This window comes from Lissotriton vulgaris, chromosome 3_1, assembly GCF_964263255.1.
Source record: "Lissotriton vulgaris chromosome 3_1, aLisVul1.2, whole genome shotgun sequence".
NCBI lineage: Eukaryota > Metazoa > Chordata > Amphibia > Caudata > Salamandridae > Lissotriton > Lissotriton vulgaris.
In genome coordinates, this window is record NC_141689.1 from 2,060,175,585 (window position 1) to 2,060,193,686 (window position 18,102).

An 18,102-nucleotide genomic window follows, 5' to 3' on the forward strand; every position below is an offset into this window, starting at 1 on the left:
CCCTTCCCGCCTGCTGCTAATGGCATTTGGACGTGCTCGCAGCTTTATGGGATATATGTGTGGCCTAGGATGCTTTCCAGTTATGCCACTCTGGATAGTGCTCTTGTGGCCACAGTCTTCGCCTCTCCCAGACAGTGGGTGCCAGTGTGAACCAAGCTTGCCACCTCAGCTGGCCCTCCTGCCCTTCTTCCACTTGCCTACGAGGAGGGCTGATCTGCGTTTTCCGGCAATTCCTGCTTACTCCCTGTTTTTTGTGCTGATTATTTAGTGTTTAATAGTGCGCCTCCAAGAACCTGCCGGCTGTCTTTTCAAAATGGCGGCTTTGCTGCTTGTACTGCCTCGGGGGGGCCCCACTATCCAGCCGGTTCCAGGCCATCTTTTTCCTCTGGCCACAGCCCCCAGTACTGTGGGTACAGGCCGCCGTCCCTCCCCCGCTACTCCCAGCGGTACATGTTGTCTTTCATGGGTGCTCAGCCTCACAAGCCTCCTTCAATCGCAGGCCGGCAGCGTCGACCTTCACAACCGCGTACTCCCACCGCTTCTGCTTCACTCCAGGCCCAATCCAGAGAGGCACCGCTGTCTCCGCCGGGCGCCTGTGCATACGCTGCCCAGCTCCTCGTTATGCCCGCTTGTAGCCCCTTGACTATGCCGCAAGCTCACAGCACCCGCTCAGAGTCGCACGGGGGGACACCAAAATCGAGGCCCCGGCTCAGCCCGGAGGTCAGGGCAGCAGGCCTCGTTCTGTCTCAGGTCTTTCTCATCCACACCACGGCTTACGGCCGCCTCACGCAGATCGTTTCCTACCGCCTGTAAGAGTCATGGATGGTATCTCGCTGTTGGGATCTCGAACTCGCGTTGAATTTCCGGATTCATATCGGACTACTTACCCGTCGCGTGTTGCTGCGATCTCAGAAGAAAGGAAATTTAAGGAAACTTGTTATGATAACATTCAATTTACATTGTGTCATTTTTATTGAAACTTATTCATTTTAATATGGAAAACATTTTAAAGTTGCTTTAATTCTGTTTATTTATTCGAGGGCTTGTGGATACACGGTATTTTTTGTTTTTCCGTCTGGTGCGTACACGAATAAATCAGAAGGTTTTCCGACGCGTGAGCTGGCCACATACAGTTGTCCATGTGAGAAGCACGGATTCTCCAAATGTAGTCCACACACTTGCAGCGATTGTCCTTGTGCTTTGTTGATGGTCATAGCAAAAGCGAGTGGCACCGTAAACTGTAAACGTTCAGTATTGGAAAGATTATGAGGGCCCCAGGGGGCCGATATTTAACATTTTTTTTTCCCCAGAAACCTTCGCGGGAGTGTACTCAACAACTTTTAACAAGTTTTTTTTTGTTGCCAGAAACCTTTGCGGAAGTGTACTCAACAACTTCCCAAAGTTTCATGGCGATCGGATGAATGGTGTAGTAATGCATAAAGGAGAAACAGACATACTTTTGTTTTTCTATATATAGATTAATTACCCGGCCGGCAGAGCCGCTCGAGAGTACGGCCATCCCGCTGCTCAGCCAAGCCACACCCCTCTACAGGTCTATATTTAATAATATTTGTTCATTGGGTTTCCAATTTTATATCACAGATTATATGAAATGAAGAAATTATTTAATGATTTTAAAAAGTTTGAGAAAAAGATTTTTTGTTGTGGTGAGAGCTTATTTGATCCCTTTCTGCGTTGCCTCAATCACAACCATAAAGTAGACTTTTTTTTTACACTATTTGCATATTAAGGCTGATGAGGGCTCCCATGGCCTGGGGCTAAGTGTTACTAGGAGGGAACAGGTAGCCTGGACACTCTCTGCTATGGATACACCCGACAGCAATGGGGTTCAGCAGGAGAGAATACTTAAGTTTAACATTGAACTGCAGAGCAGTTCCTAGTTCTATTTGATAATCTGAGCAAATTGGCACATGCTTACTGTCACTCAGGGTCCAGTGCATCGCAAGCTCAAAGGGTGATCAATAATGGGTGAAGCAGAAGTTTCCTACTCACGGTAGCCTCTCGGATAGCACCTTTCCAAGCATCATTCCAGGAGAAGAAACATGGAAGTAGCAGTAGGAGGGATTGTCTTCTCAAGGGCATCATCAAGCTTACTTTAAAGTACTAAATTGCACAATTTACAGGTAATCAGAATTACAGGTGCAATGGTAATCTATGCACAACATTTACTGTACTCATTTGTGTTAATGATCGTGAAAGATACGCCAAAGATGACTGCGTACAGTGGTTGCATTCATGAAATGTATTCCAAATAAATAAACATGAAGTGGGCATATTATGCGCCTAAAGAGAGAGCTCATGCTGAATGAGACTACAGGGCAAACCCCTTGAGAAGAAGGGTCGCAAGACCAATTGGAGATCTGCACTCTCAGTATCCACCAGAAAGAGGACACTGAAGAGCACCACCCTGTGGTTTGAGGGTCTCCTTGGCAATATAGGACTCACAATTTATTCACAAAAAACAGCAGGGAAATTCAGGGACAAATGAAAGATGGTGGAATGGCAATGTTGCAATGTGTGTTGGGCAGTTTACTTATTACATGCTCCCAATGCATTCTGGTATTGCAATCTATAAGTGATCAAGTTATGCTAAGTCATACTGTGATGTGATTCAATAAATTCTATATCAAACAACCTTATAGTCTATGTCGCCGAGGAGAGATATATAAAAATATGGCATAAAATATAATAACAATACCAATAATAATAATAATAATAATTATTATTATTATTATAATAAATGAATTGATAACTGAAAGTACACATTAGCATATAATACCTTCTGACACTGATTACTGATGAACAGGATGAGTTCCTGTTATGTTCAAGCACTGTCACGATTTTACTAGGTGAAAGGCCAATTAGTTAATTTCAGAGGATTTAACTTCTTAATTGTCTTTCACTCAATTAGAAACTTAACATTTCCATACACGCACCTCAAATTCCCTAGTTATCTTGCTTTCTTTCAAGTTTCTCTTTCCACAATCGTTTTTGTTCTTCCTAGTGTGGCTTTTATGCCACTATGGCATTGGGTGAGGCATCATGCAGTTGTTTGATGTTACCATAGGTTTAATAAATGCGGACAAGGGAGTGCAGTGGACCTTTCAGTAACCTTTGACACTCCTAATCATGAGACGCTCCTGTTAAGCAAACCAATACACATGGCAATCCATGGTTATTTATGAAAAAGATCTGCTTCTAACCGGACAATGAGGTCGTAGGTTGTTCAGATGACCACAAATTCAAACTCCCTTCTGATGCCTTCTTGGGAACCACAAGTCTCCAACTTCTTTTTATTGTCAGGGAGTTAAAAAAGATCTGGAGCCAATATCAGCAGTTTCAGACTGACACACTTTGTTAGACCTGTCAGGCTTAGGGTGGTCTCCCCCCCCCCCCCAACCTTTTGCCTTCCTCCTCCATTTTTTCTGATCTAGTTTTTGCTGGCGTTTGAACTCTGCACAATAGAACTAACCAGTGCTATAGTGTACGTACTGCCTCCTTATAACATGATGCTATTGGCTTAGTCCCAATTGGCATATTTAGTTTACTTACAAGTCCCTAGTAAAGTGGCACTACATGTGCTCGCAGCCTGTAAATTAAAAGCTACTAGTGGGCCTGAAGCACTGATTGTTCCACCCACTTATGTAGCTCTTTATTAAACATGTCTCAGTCCTGCCATTGCAACTTGTGTGTGCAGTTTAAACTGCCATTTCAACCTGGCAAAATAAACCTTTTGCCAGACCCAAGCCTTCCTCTTTAATACATAGACGTCACCCCTAGTGTAGGCCCTGGACAGCCCAGAGGGAAAGGTGCATAGTATTTAAACAGTTGGACATGCACTATTAAGTTTTACATGTCCTGGTAGTGAAAAACTCTACAATGTGTTTTTCATTTCAGCTAGGCCTACCTCTACCATAGGATAACATTTGAATTACCTTATTATATCAAGTAAAAGTAATTTCCAAATGTAAACCACTAACCACTTCATGTTTGGTGTCTCTGGAATTAGAGTTTTAAATCCTAGTTGGATTTTAAGTTACAATTTTGAAAATTGCACTTTTAGAAAATTGGTGCAATACAGGGACAACCTGGTCTGGCAATTCGTGCAGAATTGTTCCCATGAGGAGCAGGATCAAGGCTGATTTGCATATGGGTGGGTCCAAACTGGGGTGGCTTAGCGAGAAAAAGAACGATGGATTAAACCCAGATCTCTTGACTGGGGATGAGTGGTTGAAAAGTTTCAGCACTCCATCCATCATCTTGTTGTGTTTACTTTTAGAAAGTTGGCATATTCCTGCCTTAGCCGCGATGTATTGCCTGTATCCTGCACTTGGGTCACAAGACTGGGTGTAGCTGACAGCTGTCTGTGTATTCCTCCTATCCAGCCACACACAAGAAATGCGTTACTTACCTGTAATTGCAGTTATTTAGTATTGGTATCTTTCATAGATTCACTTGCCTGAATCATTCCCAGTCGCGGGATGGGAGTCTCCGGTACATAAGTAAAGTAATGTCTCCTTAGACATGGAGAGTAATCCGTAAAAGGCCTCACATTAATAACATATCCAGGTCCTTCTGTAATAAGGACCAAACTCTTAGAGAACAGCCAATCAGCTGTCACCACCCTCTGGAACCTTCCTGGAAGGAGCTCTAGTCCCTCAGATTTTCGTAAGCACAGTGCTATATAGAGGTGCAACTGAGAGTACTAGGTGAGCCCTTCCAGGGGAGGGAGGTGGATTGCATGTGAATCTATGAAATATACCAATACTGGATAACTGCAGTTACAGGTAAGTAACACATTTCTTATCCAGTATTAGGGTATCTTTCATAGATTCACATGCCTGAATCAAAATAGAAAGCAATGATAAGCACATTTCTGTTCGTACAGAATGCACAAATTCACCAGATAATAGACATATCAATGTGAAAATGGAAAGCAATAAATTGCAAGTATGGCAAAAATCATAGAAATAACAGAGAAATGTGCATCTAAAAAGAAAAGAAAGGTTGGTGGGAAGGAAGGCTCACCTCTATCGAAATAGATGACGTTACACCGCCTGTCCCACTGCAGTATCCTTCATTATTTCCGTATCCAAGCAGTAATGCTTAGTAAATGTATGCAGGGTCTTCCATGTTGCCACTCTGCAGATGCCTGTGATAGGCACACCTGCAAACAGTGCCATAGAAGTAGAAACTGCCCTTGTGGAATGGGCACAAATTCTGAATTGTAAAGGTTGGCCAGCCTGCTGGTGACAGAAGACAATAGCACTAGAGATCCATATAGAAATACTTTGTTTAGTAAGTGGAAAACCTTTCCTAGGTAAACTGTAAGACACAAAGAGTTTGTTGGGCTTGCGGAAAGCGTTTGTCCTTTCAAGGTAGAATTTAAGGCAGCGTTTCAAATCTAATGAATGTAGAGCTCTTTCAGCTGCTGTTTGAGGATTTGGAAAGAAGGTCTTTAAGATTTTGGATTAGTCCGAAGTATTACCCTATTGTTCTTGAATTGAAGAAATGGATCTTGTATTGTGAATGCGTGAAGCTCACTTACTCGTCTTGCGGATGCAAGGGCTAGAAGAAGTGCAGTCTTCCAGGAGAGGAACTTGAGGTCAGCTCTGTGTATCAGCTCAAAAGGATGTCTCTTAAGTTGAGTAAAGAGTGTGTTGAGCTGTCATGTTGGAGGTGGGCACTTTACGGGAGGGAAAGTCCTAAATAGGCCTTTGAAAAATTGTTTTATCAGTCTATTTGACCAAAGAGAAGGCCCAGCAGAAGATCTCCGGAAACAGGATTTTGCTGCTAGGCGAACTATAATGGAGGCGTGAGCGAGACCTGAAGTTGCTAGATGGAGAAGGTATGGTAATATTTCTTCTGGAGAGGAAGTGAGGGGATGCACCTTTCATTCTTTATATCGACTTAAACACAAGACCACAAACAACAAAAATCCACAAGACTACACTTAAGATTACTTAAAAGATGATTAAAGTCTCTTAGTTCAAGTTGTTGGTAAATGCAACAAAGTTCTCAACAAAGTACCTGAATGCGTAACGCAAAGTGAACAAAAGGCTCTCAAAAGGGGAGATGGGTCGGTTCTGTGACCCGGGGGAATGGTTGCGTCTTTCCTCAATGCTTGCGCAGAGTAGGGGACTCGTCGTGAGCCTTACCGGTGCGGAGGTGATGCGTAGATTCTCGGCCTGCGGGCCAGTTGCAGTGCGCAAGATGGTGCCTTGATGCGATGCGACGATCCGGTTGCGTTGCGAGAAGATGGTGCCCTTGATGCGGCGATGCCGATGAGATGACGCCCTGGCAGCCTTGCGACGATTCTGTACTTTGGATCCGCGACAGGCCCTGCGATGCGCTTCTCCGGCGATGCGATGGCGACTCTCTCAATGGAGTCACGCTTCTCCGGTGATGCGACAGCAGGCAGCTTCGATGAACACACGATTGCAGGGAGATGCGACAAAGGCTCGCTTCTCCAGACTTGCGATGATTTCAGCTGTGGTGGCGACACGCTACTTCTCGATGCGTCGCGCTTCCAGCTCCCAGCGGCACGCAAGTGACTGGAGTCAGAATTCCCAGCAAGGAAATTCAGGAGGGAGCTGGAGGTGAAGTCTTTTGTCCCTGAGACTTCAGCAGGAGGCAAGCACAGTTCAAGCCCTTGAAGAATATTCTGTAGATGAAAGTCCTTACAAAGTTCCTTCTCCTTTCCCTTGGCAATGAAGCAACCACTGAAGGCCAACCCAGCAAACAGCACACTGGCAGAGGGGCAGTACAACTCCTGCAGCTTCCTTGGTTCTTCCTCTTGGCAGAAAGGTTTCTTGTTCCAGAAGTGATCCAACTTCTTGGGATCAGGGTCCCAATACTTATACCCCAAAATCCTTTGTTCTCTGAAGGCAGAGAGGCCTCTGCCTAATCCAAACCAGTTCCTGAGCACTTTGTTTACATGACTTTCTCGTTCCTTTCACTGTGCAGTGGCAGAGACATCAGCCGTCCCACAGAAGGTGGAGCCAGCACAGGGGAGGGAATATACAGCTCTGGAACACTCTGTTGACATGATTCCTCCTCTTGTTTCGCAGGGCAGAGACATCAGACGAGCCACAGGGGGTGGAGCCAGCATTGTAGAGGGAAGGACCAGCCCTATTCATGTCCAAGGTGCAACTCCTCCCGCCCATCAAGATGCAGATCTCTCTATTCACCACCGGGCTGCCCCAGCCTGTCTCCTGGAATCCCCCAGCCCTGTCACTCACAAACCCAGACAAGGAATGCACAACCCAGCAGAGGCAGGCTCAAATGGTTAGGCAAGCAAATACCTACTTTCTAAAAGTGGTATTTGCAAACACAGAATATTAAAATAAACTTTACTAAAAGTTGTATTTCATTATTCTGAGTTCAGGCATACTAAATTCGAATTTCTACTGTGTTCCCTGAGTCAGTTAGGATTATAAGGATGTAATAATCTAACTGCCCATTCTGGCCTGTGAAAACAAATAGCCTTCAATAGTGAAAAACGAAAATGGCTGTAATTCACTATTAGAACATGCTACACACATCAGAGCATGTCCTACCTTATACTGACAACGCACCCTGCCCTTGGGTCTACCATAGGGGTGTGTAATATGAAACAAAGGGAAGGTTTAGGGGCTGGCAAAGGGTGCACTTGGCCAAGTCAACATGGCAGTGCTAGACTGCACATAGGCTTTGCAATGGCAGGCCTGAGACACACTTTACAAGTTGCTTCTGTGGGTGGCACAACCAGTGCTGCAAGCCCACCAGCAGCATTTGATTTACAAGTCCTGGGCACACATGGTGTACTGTACTGGGGGCTGACAGATAAATCAAATAACCCAATCATGGAATAACCAATTAGTACATCAATTTAACATAGGGAGCACTTGCACGGTGGCACTGATTAGCAGTGGCACAGTGCCCAAAGCATAAATCCAGTAAAAACAGATCAAAACAGAGGAGGCAATCCGTTAAAAATGGAAGGGAGACTCACGCCAATGATGCCAGGTCTAACAGTCCTGATAATATGCCTGTTCATCCATATCTTGTTTGTCATACTCAGAATCCTCCTGTTATTTGACATTAAGTTCAGAGGGACTTCTTGCAGCCCTGAACATGCGGTCCTCGTCCGAATCCTCATCCAAAAGATGAGATGGAAGTAATAGTTGGACCCTGCTGGGTGATGTAAGAGAAGGCATTAGCTTTTGCTTTGTAAATATCTGTTGAAAATATGTACTTTCCACCTTTGATTTAGGTGTTGTCGACGAGGCCGTAGTCGGTATATTAGTCGTCAACGAAGAATCATCGATGGTCACACTGGGCACTGGCGTTGATGAGGAACCTCTCATCGATGACGACACTCTTAGTCGACGTGTGTATCATCAACGTTGAACCACTTGTCGCTGTGCTTGTGGCCGATGCTATCTTCGATGACGACGATATCTTGATCATCGACGACAAAGGGGTATGTGTCGTCGACGAGACTGAGATTGTAGAAATGGTAGTAGTCGACGAGGTCACTCCCATAGCTGTACCAGAAGATCTTGTCGTCGTCGAGGCCACCGTCGACGAGATGGTAGTCAACGGGGCTGAAGAAGGCTTTTTAAAAGTGGGTATCACCCTCGACGGAGGAGTCAGAGGGCCAGAAGCTGGTTTCTGCGAACCTTGTAGGGGAGGAGACTCCCTTGTTGGTAAATCCTTAGGTTTTAAAGTCTCTGAAGACTTTTTCTGTGTCTTCTTTTGAGGGTGCTGCGAAGAAGGACCTGGTGAGAAATATCTGGGCCTTTTCTGAGGGGTTTTAGAGGAGGATTTTGATGAACTCTCACTCTCCTCAGAGGACAAGGGGTCTTCTTTGTCCTTAAGCCTCTGCAGCCAAGTTAAAAGCCTTTCCTCACGGTCTTTAAGTGTCTTAGTAGAAAAGGTACGACATACCTTGCAGTCTTTAGGTGAATGGTCCGGATACAGACAGTAGAGGTAGTCCTTATGCTGGTCGTCGACATGCAACCTCTTCTTTTTGCAGGTATCACAGGGCCTAAAAAGGCCTTTTTTAGGAGTGTCTGACACAAAGACAGATAAGACTTCACTCAGACAAAGATAATCCTGAAAAAAATTCACTTGAATCCAAGAAATAGGGAAAAACCTGAGCAAAGCTCAGTGGAGACTCCCTTAGCATGACGTGTGGTAGAAAATCTGAGGGTCTAGAGCTCCTTTCAGGAAGGTTCCAGAGGGTGGTGATAGCTGATTGGCTGTTCTCTGAGAGTTTGGTCCTTATTACAAAAGGACCTGGATATGTTACTAATGTGAGGCCCTAGACCTATTACTGTCTATGTCTAATGGGACATTACTTTATTTATGTACCGGGGGCTCCCATCCCGATGATGGGGAATGATTCAGGGATGTGAATCTATGAAAGATACCCTAAAACTGGATAATAGGTGTGCCTGGATGGGCCATCACTGACCGGATGGGAGGGAGGAGGTGGGCACAGCTCCTCCTACACTTGAACAGCCTGTGTCCTGCCTCCACACAAAGAGCTGCAAACACCCTGTAGCTAGTCTGGAGCTAGGACAGGAAAGGCAGGATGCCTGCGGACTTCAAAGGGGAAGCTTCTCCCCACTTCAAAGGGACAGCTGGGTAAAAAATACTGGACCTCAGACACCAACTCTTCAGACTACTGTGCTGCTGCAAGGACTGCCACTCTGCTGCATTGCTGCTCTTAAGGAACTGCTGCCCTGCTGTGCCGACCTGCTGCCTTCTTGACTGGGAATGAGGAACTAGACCTGCAACTTCAAGGGCTAGTCTGTTGGCCTCCTGATCAGAGCCTCAAGAAGATAATAGGCCTCCTGATCTGAGCCTCAGGGAGATAATAGGCTCTCCAACCAGCTGCAGGGAGTTCCAGACTCCGAAGTGGTGCCCCTCAGGGATTGAACCCTTGGTGTGGCTCAGCTAGCTAAAATAAAGCTGTCAGGCTCTTCATGACGGCTTATGAGTCCGTTTTCCCCACGGATGCAGCGCTTGCACCGAAAATCAGTGCAGAACACCACCAGAACATTTCTTCACACTGCAGCATCAACCACTCACAGGGGACCGTGAACGTTAATGTGTCACTGCAGACTTAAAATGATACAGGGTGCACAAGGGCAGCAGGGAGAGGAATATATATGTAGAGGTATCCTTAAATAGGAGTTTGCAATGATATGTAATGTAAAAGTAACCCACAAATCATTTTTGATGCATGCTTATTTGGATTTATTATAATTATTAAATGCCAAACACTAATACTTATTACTGTATGACAAAACAGAAGCAAATTCAGGGAAAGTTCAATCCTTACCTGGTTTGACAGTGATTTCCATTGTTTAGCAACTGCAAGAAACAAAAGAAATATATACAAATGTTAAACGCAATAAGCAAATGTATCAAAATGGAATACAAATTGAAATAGATCTGGGAAAATGTTTTTTTATGCTTTTTTCAACAACGTGCATTGCGAATATGTGAAAAAAAACATGTACCACACTTGGGGGCCCATTATGATGGCGCGCGGATTGCCCCCGCCAGGCTGGCGGTAGCCACCACCGGCCTGTCGGGGCAATCCGCCCGCCATCCTCAGCTGAATGCCCCCCGCCATATTAGTATGGCGGGGGTGACCGCGGCGGACCGAAAGACCGTCCGCCGCTTTTCCAAAAAGCGGAAAGGGTCTAACATGGTGGCGGTGTCTATTTGACACCGCCAGGCATATTAGTATGGCCCAGGATAGATGCCTTTCCGTGGCGGCGATGCTGCCACGGAAAGGCATGCAGTCTTCACTTTGGGGGCCCCCTGCGGGTCCCCGGAGTGAAGGAGAGGTGGGGAGTGCACGGGGGGGTACCTGTGGTAACCCCTGGCATCTGCGTTAACAGGTGCCTGCCGCTTTGTTAATGCAAATGCATTTGTGCATGTTTAGCATTGTGGCGGGCGGTGCGGAGCCCCCGCCCGCCACACTGCTAAACATGCAGGATGCGCCCGCCACAGTGGCGGGCGCATCCTAATGCCCCCCACGGGACCCCCCCCCCCATTATGGCGGGCGTCCCAAAGACCGATAGGATGGCGGGCGGACTAAGTCAGCCCGCCATCCTAATGACCCCCTAAGTGCGGTTTTGAGGCTATATAACAATTCTTCTGTTATTGTGTTAGTGTGTTTTTAATGGACATAATGAAACAAATAAAAAAGTTAAACTGTGGTCATTAACAACGTAAAGACATATGTGACACATTGGTATGGTAGTAGGACGAGTATGTTTACTTAAATGAAGGATTCTAGAATCTTAGACAAGCATTTACAGAGTGAAGACAAGGCTAAGAGGCACAGATAAATTTATAATCATAAATGGGAAACCACATCGAAAACATGGATTTCCAGTTCAGACACTACAGTGGCAAACTTTTTTTTAACCTTGGTAAAACATTTAGGACATATGTCAAAGGAGAACTATCAAAAGAATATTTTTGAAAATATATTTTTTTTAAACTACAAATATTAGTACTTAAATCTGCTAACAAGAAGGCAGTCAAATACATTTATTTTGGAGGGATGGTTATTAAATTACAAGAAGGAGGCATAACTACAGGTGTTTTGATATATTTAAAAAAAAAAAAAAAAAAAAAAGTATTTTTAATCTGTTTTTCAGGCTTAAGAAAGGGGTACCGAGCATCTTAGGGTTATGGAAAATTGATGGACTTTGCCTTTACAAACAGTAATGTTTAAAAAAACAAAACCAGCATTGGTAAATCTACAAGGTCTGGCTTACATTTTTAGCCATGACAACATGTTTTTTTTAATGATTCCAGATTGAAAAAATATGCTTTCTGTAAGCACTGTATCCATGACAAAGAGATTAATGTGTGATGATTCAAAGTACCCTCATACATTGCAATGCAAACTCTCTGTAGGAAGAGAAATTATACACCAAACAATGAATAACAAGACGTGAGAGAGAAATTCTTCACAGGGTGGAGCCAAAAGTCATCCTATGTATATTTTAAAAATCATTAACAGTAGGTAAATGGAGATAGCTTTACTGTTGAGTAAGACTTTAAAAAACAAACCAAACACTGGCAAAGCCAGTAGGTCTGGCAAATGCTGCTAGAAGTTTCAATGTGTTAATGCTTGTGTTGTCATGGTGTTTGTCAAACTTTATTGTTGGGAAACTGCTGGTCCCAGAAAAATTAAAAAGAAGAAAAAAACAGTCTCAAAGCAACACGTTTTTGGTCTCAAAACTCACATTATCATAGTAGCCCCACACACACAAGGAACTACTTTATGCGTGTTGTTCTCCTTGTGAAAGAGCAGAATGCAGACACTCACAGAGAAGTTAGCCAATGGCTGAAATGGGTTGATCCAGTGCACCATGGTTTATGAGGAAGGGGTGTAGTAAAATTTTAATCACAACAGAGCAAAGGATGAAGAGGGCTGGCTGAAAGCCCCCATGACTAAGTAAATATATGATTTTGGTAAAATAAAAAGGTTTTTTCAATCACCACACCTAAAAACGCAAAACAAATCAAAAAAGACAAATCTTTCACACAAAAGTGTTTAGATTGAAATGTTACCTCAACATGAAGTTGCACAAATTTAGCAAGTGGTTATGAAAAAGGTTTACTTAGCCATTTTTTACAGCAGTGGCACTTGAGCCCTGGTGCCGCATCTATTTTGTGCCACCTCCATATATCTGTTCCTTTAAAGATTTAGCATCGATGTTCAAGATAAGGATAAAAGCAGCATTTTCAAAATACACTGTTCTTCATAGAGATAACCGTTTATTTCATTGTAGTAATCTTTGGTGCAGGTCTTGCTATTATTTGTTTGAAAATATACAATCTACAATAAATTAGTTCTTACTTCTGGGTTCGTCAGTTGTGACGGATTCAAGGAAATCGCGTGGTGTCATGTATAGCTGGCCTTCATATTCAAAAGATGCAAACATGCGAAATCGCTGCTCCCGGGAAGTGGCATAAATGTCTAAATCTTCCATTTCGGGCCTTCTTCCTTGAACCTATATTTAAAAAAAAGAAAAGGTCACTGAGATGTCACCCTATCAAAAGAAAATTGCCCTCTCTGCCTTTACAGACTTAATTCAGAGCTGAGGCTAAGATGCCAAATGCAATCAAAACGCTTTTTATATTCAAATAGACAGGTAGAAGGCTATAATGCAATAAATGCAACCTGGTATATCAGTTTCTTACGAAAATGGTGTATTTAAAATGCAACGAAAAATCCGCCTTGCTGAATTATACCAAAAGTCTTTCTATGTTTTGTTACATTAAGTGGGCTTTCTGTAGTGCCTTGTATGGTGTGGAGGGGGAGCCTTTCACTTACCTGCTGCCACAGACCGGACCTTCCTTTCCAGGCTGCAGGGGCACTGGAGACAAGCCGCCACCGCCGAGAGTCATCCTCTGCACAGACTGCACGCGTCGCCGCTCCGGGACTTCAATTCCCGGCAGCCTACGCGGCGGCGCGCTTCACAGTGACGCGAGGGCGCCAGGAGGCGCACAAAAGCGGCGCTGACACCGGCGGAGCAGGGGGAGCCTTTCACTTACCTGCTGACGCTGCCACAGACCGGACCTTCCTTTCCAGGCTGCAGGGGCACTGGAGACAAGCCGCCACCGCCGAGAGTCATCCTCTGCACAGACTGCACGCGTCGCCGCTCCGGGACTTCAATTCCCGGCAGCCTACGCGGCGGCGCGCTTCACAGTGACGCGAGGGCGCCAGGAGGCGCACAAAAGCGGCGCTGACACCGGCGGAGCAGGGGGAGCCTTTCACTTACCTGCTGACGCTGCCACAGACCGGACCTTCCTTTCCAGGCTGCAGGGGCACTGGAGACAAGCCGCCACCGCCGAGAGTCATCCTCTGCACAGACTGCACGCGTCGCCGCTCCGGGACTTCAATTCCCGGCAGCCTACGCGGCGGCGCGCTTCACAGTGACGCGAGGGCGCCAGGAGGCGCACAAAAGCGGCGCTGACACCGGCGGAGCAGGGGGAGCCTTTCACTTACCTGCTGACGCTGCCACAGACCGGACCTTCCTTTCCAGGCTGCAGGGGCACTGGAGACAAGCCGCCACCGCCGAGAGTCATCCTCTGCACAGACTGCACGCGTCGCCGCTCCGGGACTTCAATTCCCGGCAGCCTACGCGGCGGCGCGCTTCACAGTGACGCGAGGGCGCTAGGAGGCGCACAAAAGCGGCGCTGACACCGGCGGAGCAGGGGGAGCCTTTCACTTACCTGCTGCCACAGACCGGACCTTCCTTTCCAGGCTGCAGGGGCACTGGAGACAAGCCGCCACCGCCGAGAGTCATCCTCTGCACAGACTGCACGCGTCGCCGCTCCGGGACTTCAATTCCCGGCAGCCTACGCGGCGGCGCGCTTCACAGTGACGCGAGGGCGCCAGGAGGCGCACAAAAGCGGCGCTGACACCGGCGGAGCAGGGGGAGCCTTTCACTTACCTGCTGACGCTGCCACAGACCGGACCTTCCTTTCCAGGCTGCAGGGGCACTGGAGACAAGCCGCCACCGCCGAGAGTCATCCTCTGCACAGACTGCACGCGTCGCCGCTCCGGGACTTCAATTCCCGGCAGCCTACGCGGCGGCGCGCTTCACAGTGACGCGAGGGCGCCAGGAGGCGCACAAAAGCGGCGCTGACACCGGCGGAGCAGGGGGAGCCTTTCACTTACCTGCTGACGCTGCCACAGACCGGACCTTCCTTTCCAGGCTGCAGGGGCACTGGAGACAAGCCGCCACCGCCGAGAGTCATCCTCTGCACAGACTGCACGCGTCGCCGCTCCGGGACTTCAATTCCCGGCAGCCTACGCGGCGGCGCGCTTCACAGTGACGCGAGGGCGCCAGGAGGTGCACAAAAGCGGCGCTGACACCGGCGGAGCAGGGGGAGCCTTTCACTTACCTGCTGACGCTGCCACAGACCGGACCTTCCTTTCCAGGCTGCAGGGGCACTGGAGACAAGCCGCCACCGCCGAGAGTCATCCTCTGCACAGACTGCACGCGTCGCCGCTCCGGGACTTCAATTCCCGGCAGCCTACGCGGCGGCGCGCTTCACAGTGACGCGAGGGCGCCAGGAGGCGCACAAAAGCGGCGCTGACACCGGCGGAGCAGGGGGAGCCTTTCACTTACCTGCTGACGCTGCCACAGACCGGACCTTCCTTTCCAGGCTGCAGGGGCACTGGAGACAAGCCGCCACCGCCGAGAGTCATCCTCTGCACAGACTGCACGCGTCGCCGCTCCGGGACTTCAATTCCCGGCAGCCTACGCGGCGGCGCGCTTCACAGTGACGCGAGGGCGCCAGGAGGCGCACAAAAGCGGCGCTGACACCCGCTTCGCGGGACGCGAGCGGGACGCCCGGACGAAGCCCGGACAAAGGGCGGGCCGTCTGAGGCCGTCCGAGGTTGGCCACGGTTGGGTTGGGCCAGGGACTTTGCTCTATTCACTCCATCCATTAGCGCACAAGGCTGTCCAGGCTCACGAAGCTCCAGGTAATTAGTAACCTTACTATTTATAGTACTTGTTTTAGTCCCAAGTGGAACTTCTGTTGCCAAATGCCTGCAAAAAAGCAACCCACACCTTCTAACACAATGGAGAACTATCTCGTACAGGTTGTGACAAAAATCAACACTGATAGAAGGGCCTCACTGGGTCTGGATTCACCACTACAATCACCATTAGTAGATATAGAGAACGAGGACTCATTTGCCTTGTTAAACAATAGCCTCCTCGGTGGGGCACATGCCTCCCTCCAGGATTCAAATTGTATTCAGCCTAGCGGCATTGTTGCTAATAGAGAAGAAAATAGTGACATAGATGCACCAACTGTGCTTTCCGTAAATAGCGAGTCTGCTACTTCTACCGCTCCCCCCATCCCCGCACCTAGGGTTTCAGGGGGTAAAAGGAAAACCATACAAAAGAGAGGAGGCTTAAGGTCATCTAAAAACAAAGTTGCGTCGCCACCAAGGAAATCTACCGATGACGAGGAGGAGGACTTGACTGGGGAAACTTATGTGACTCTTTCCGACGATTTATTGCAAAAACTTTGTTGTCTGATGGATACAAAAATTAAAGGGATGGTAAAACCCCTAATCAGCAAAATCGACAAATTAACTGCTGAGGTTAGCAAACTGGAAGGTCTATTGGGTAAAACCTTGGGAGAGGTGAGAAAACTACCAGAAGCCATTTCAACATGCGTCCAGCCTCTGTTGTCAGAAATTAAATCTACCCACTCTGATGGTGCGTCTTCTGTTGTTACACAAAATCCCCCGTTGCCCTTATTGACAAACTTATCTGACAGGCCTCCTGGAGATGTTTCATCTGCTTTACCCTATGGGGAATTAAATACCACGAATGGAGCATCAGAGCTCGTCGTTGAAGCCTCACCATTAGTTCTCGTTCTTGCTAATGTACCCAAATTAGCCCCCGGCGATGTTGAGTCGACTGCGTCATTACTCAACAAATCATTGTCATGGCTAACTAATAACATGGCCATAACACCCTGGGGTAAGGAGCAACTTGCGGAAGAACTGGTGAATGCACGAAGGGTCGAGTGGATTGGGAACAGGGCAAAAAAATTCAAGGGGGATTGCGTTGTACTTAACTTTACTGACCCCGAGGTCCTGCCTAACATTTTACCAAACCTCCACCCGCCCCAGAAAAGATTTACCCCTATTGTTCCTCTGACTTTAGATTTCTTTTATCCTAGAAAAGGCAGAGGTCCTAATTGCAGCACTCTTAGAACAAAATGGAACGTTGTAACTAAGAGGGGCAGCAAGAACTCTGATCTTGCTGAGTGGGGTCTAGGTGTGGAAAATAGATTTGCTGCACTCTCCAACCTAGACGCTTGTGATTGACTACCATGCACCCCTACCACCGTGCTGCAAGTTCCTATGGCTGCTAACTATACAGTGGTTTCGAGTTGTCCACAATCTGTACAGGATGTGATAGACACGACTGTATCTAGAGCTGGTGTAGTTATTGTAAATCCTAATGAAACTAGCAATGTTGATCTGTTGTCATCAGGGTTGGATTATTGCACTTGTTCTATAACAGTAAACACATCTGGGAATTTATTGTCTTGGAATATTGCGGGCCTATGTTCCAAAATGGATTGTGGTGAATGGTCTGGTTTTGTCAGCCAATATGATGTCTGCATTTTCCAAGAAACTTGGGCTGTAGATCCTGTATTTGCACTTGGTTATCTGAATTTCTACATCCCAGCTACGAAGGGTCCTAAAGGGCGACCGATGGGGGGACTTACGATATGGGTGCGCCAGGCTCTCATGGTTGATGTGAGAAACATTGAGCTTAATCTAAAAGACATTCAGCTCATTCGATTAAAGGGTAGCTCATCTACTTCCATGGATATCTACAATGTATATGCCAGGGGGGGAAATGCAAGAAAATCTGAGGTCCTTTTGTCTCTGTACAATCTATTAGAAACTCATTCATCAGGGAATAACATATTAATAGCCGGCGACCTAAATCGCACTTTTGAGCCTTTAGACACTGGCGATGTACAATTGGGATTGGAAGAAGACACCCTATGGGATATCCCCGCTCTCAATGCAGTCCCAATAACTCGTTGGACTGAGGACATTCTTGGCCTAAACGCCATGTGTTTTGAACATGGGTTAAGGGCCTTGAATGGCCGAACAAAGTCTGACAGAACACCAGCCATGACCTTTAACAATGGAAGAAACAAGAGCCGTATTGACTACGTAATATGTAGTATGTCCCTATGGCCAAAGGTCATTGATATGGCTGTGTTGGAAAGGTTAGAGAGCGATCACGACCCTTTATGTGTCCTTCATAATTGGTGGAAGCCCGATGCCGTTTTAAATACCTGTGCTGAACCCCTCCCGCCTTCGATTATACCCACTAATGATATGCGCAGGCTGAGGTGGACCAGTGTTAAATCTGACCTGCTGGCTTTGGGAAAAATAAATATGGCAACTGATAGGGCCATTGTGGCCCTTGAGGGTGTGGTCGGGTTACCTTCTACCCAGAACATAGTTACTCAGGTCCACAATGACCTTTTCAAAGAAAT

The 18,102-nt window shown here is 46.9% G+C and overlaps 1 protein-coding gene across 6 annotated transcripts in view; it reads right to left on the reverse strand.

Moving 5' to 3' along the window:
- The window catches only part of MICU3 (mitochondrial calcium uptake 3), a 482,285-nt gene that overhangs the window by 348,368 nt on the left and 115,815 nt on the right, over positions 1–18,102 (reverse strand). For all 6 annotated transcript variants that reach the window (XM_086962600.1, XM_086962605.1, XM_086962606.1 and 3 more), the window contains exons 2-3: positions 12,902–13,055; positions 10,355–10,386 (exon numbers count right to left, since the gene is read on the reverse strand). In XM_086962600.1, coding sequence (XP_086818726.1) covers positions 10,355–10,386; positions 12,902–13,055 — 186 coding nt within the window. The remainder of the gene's footprint in view (positions 1–10,354; positions 10,387–12,901; positions 13,056–18,102) is intronic.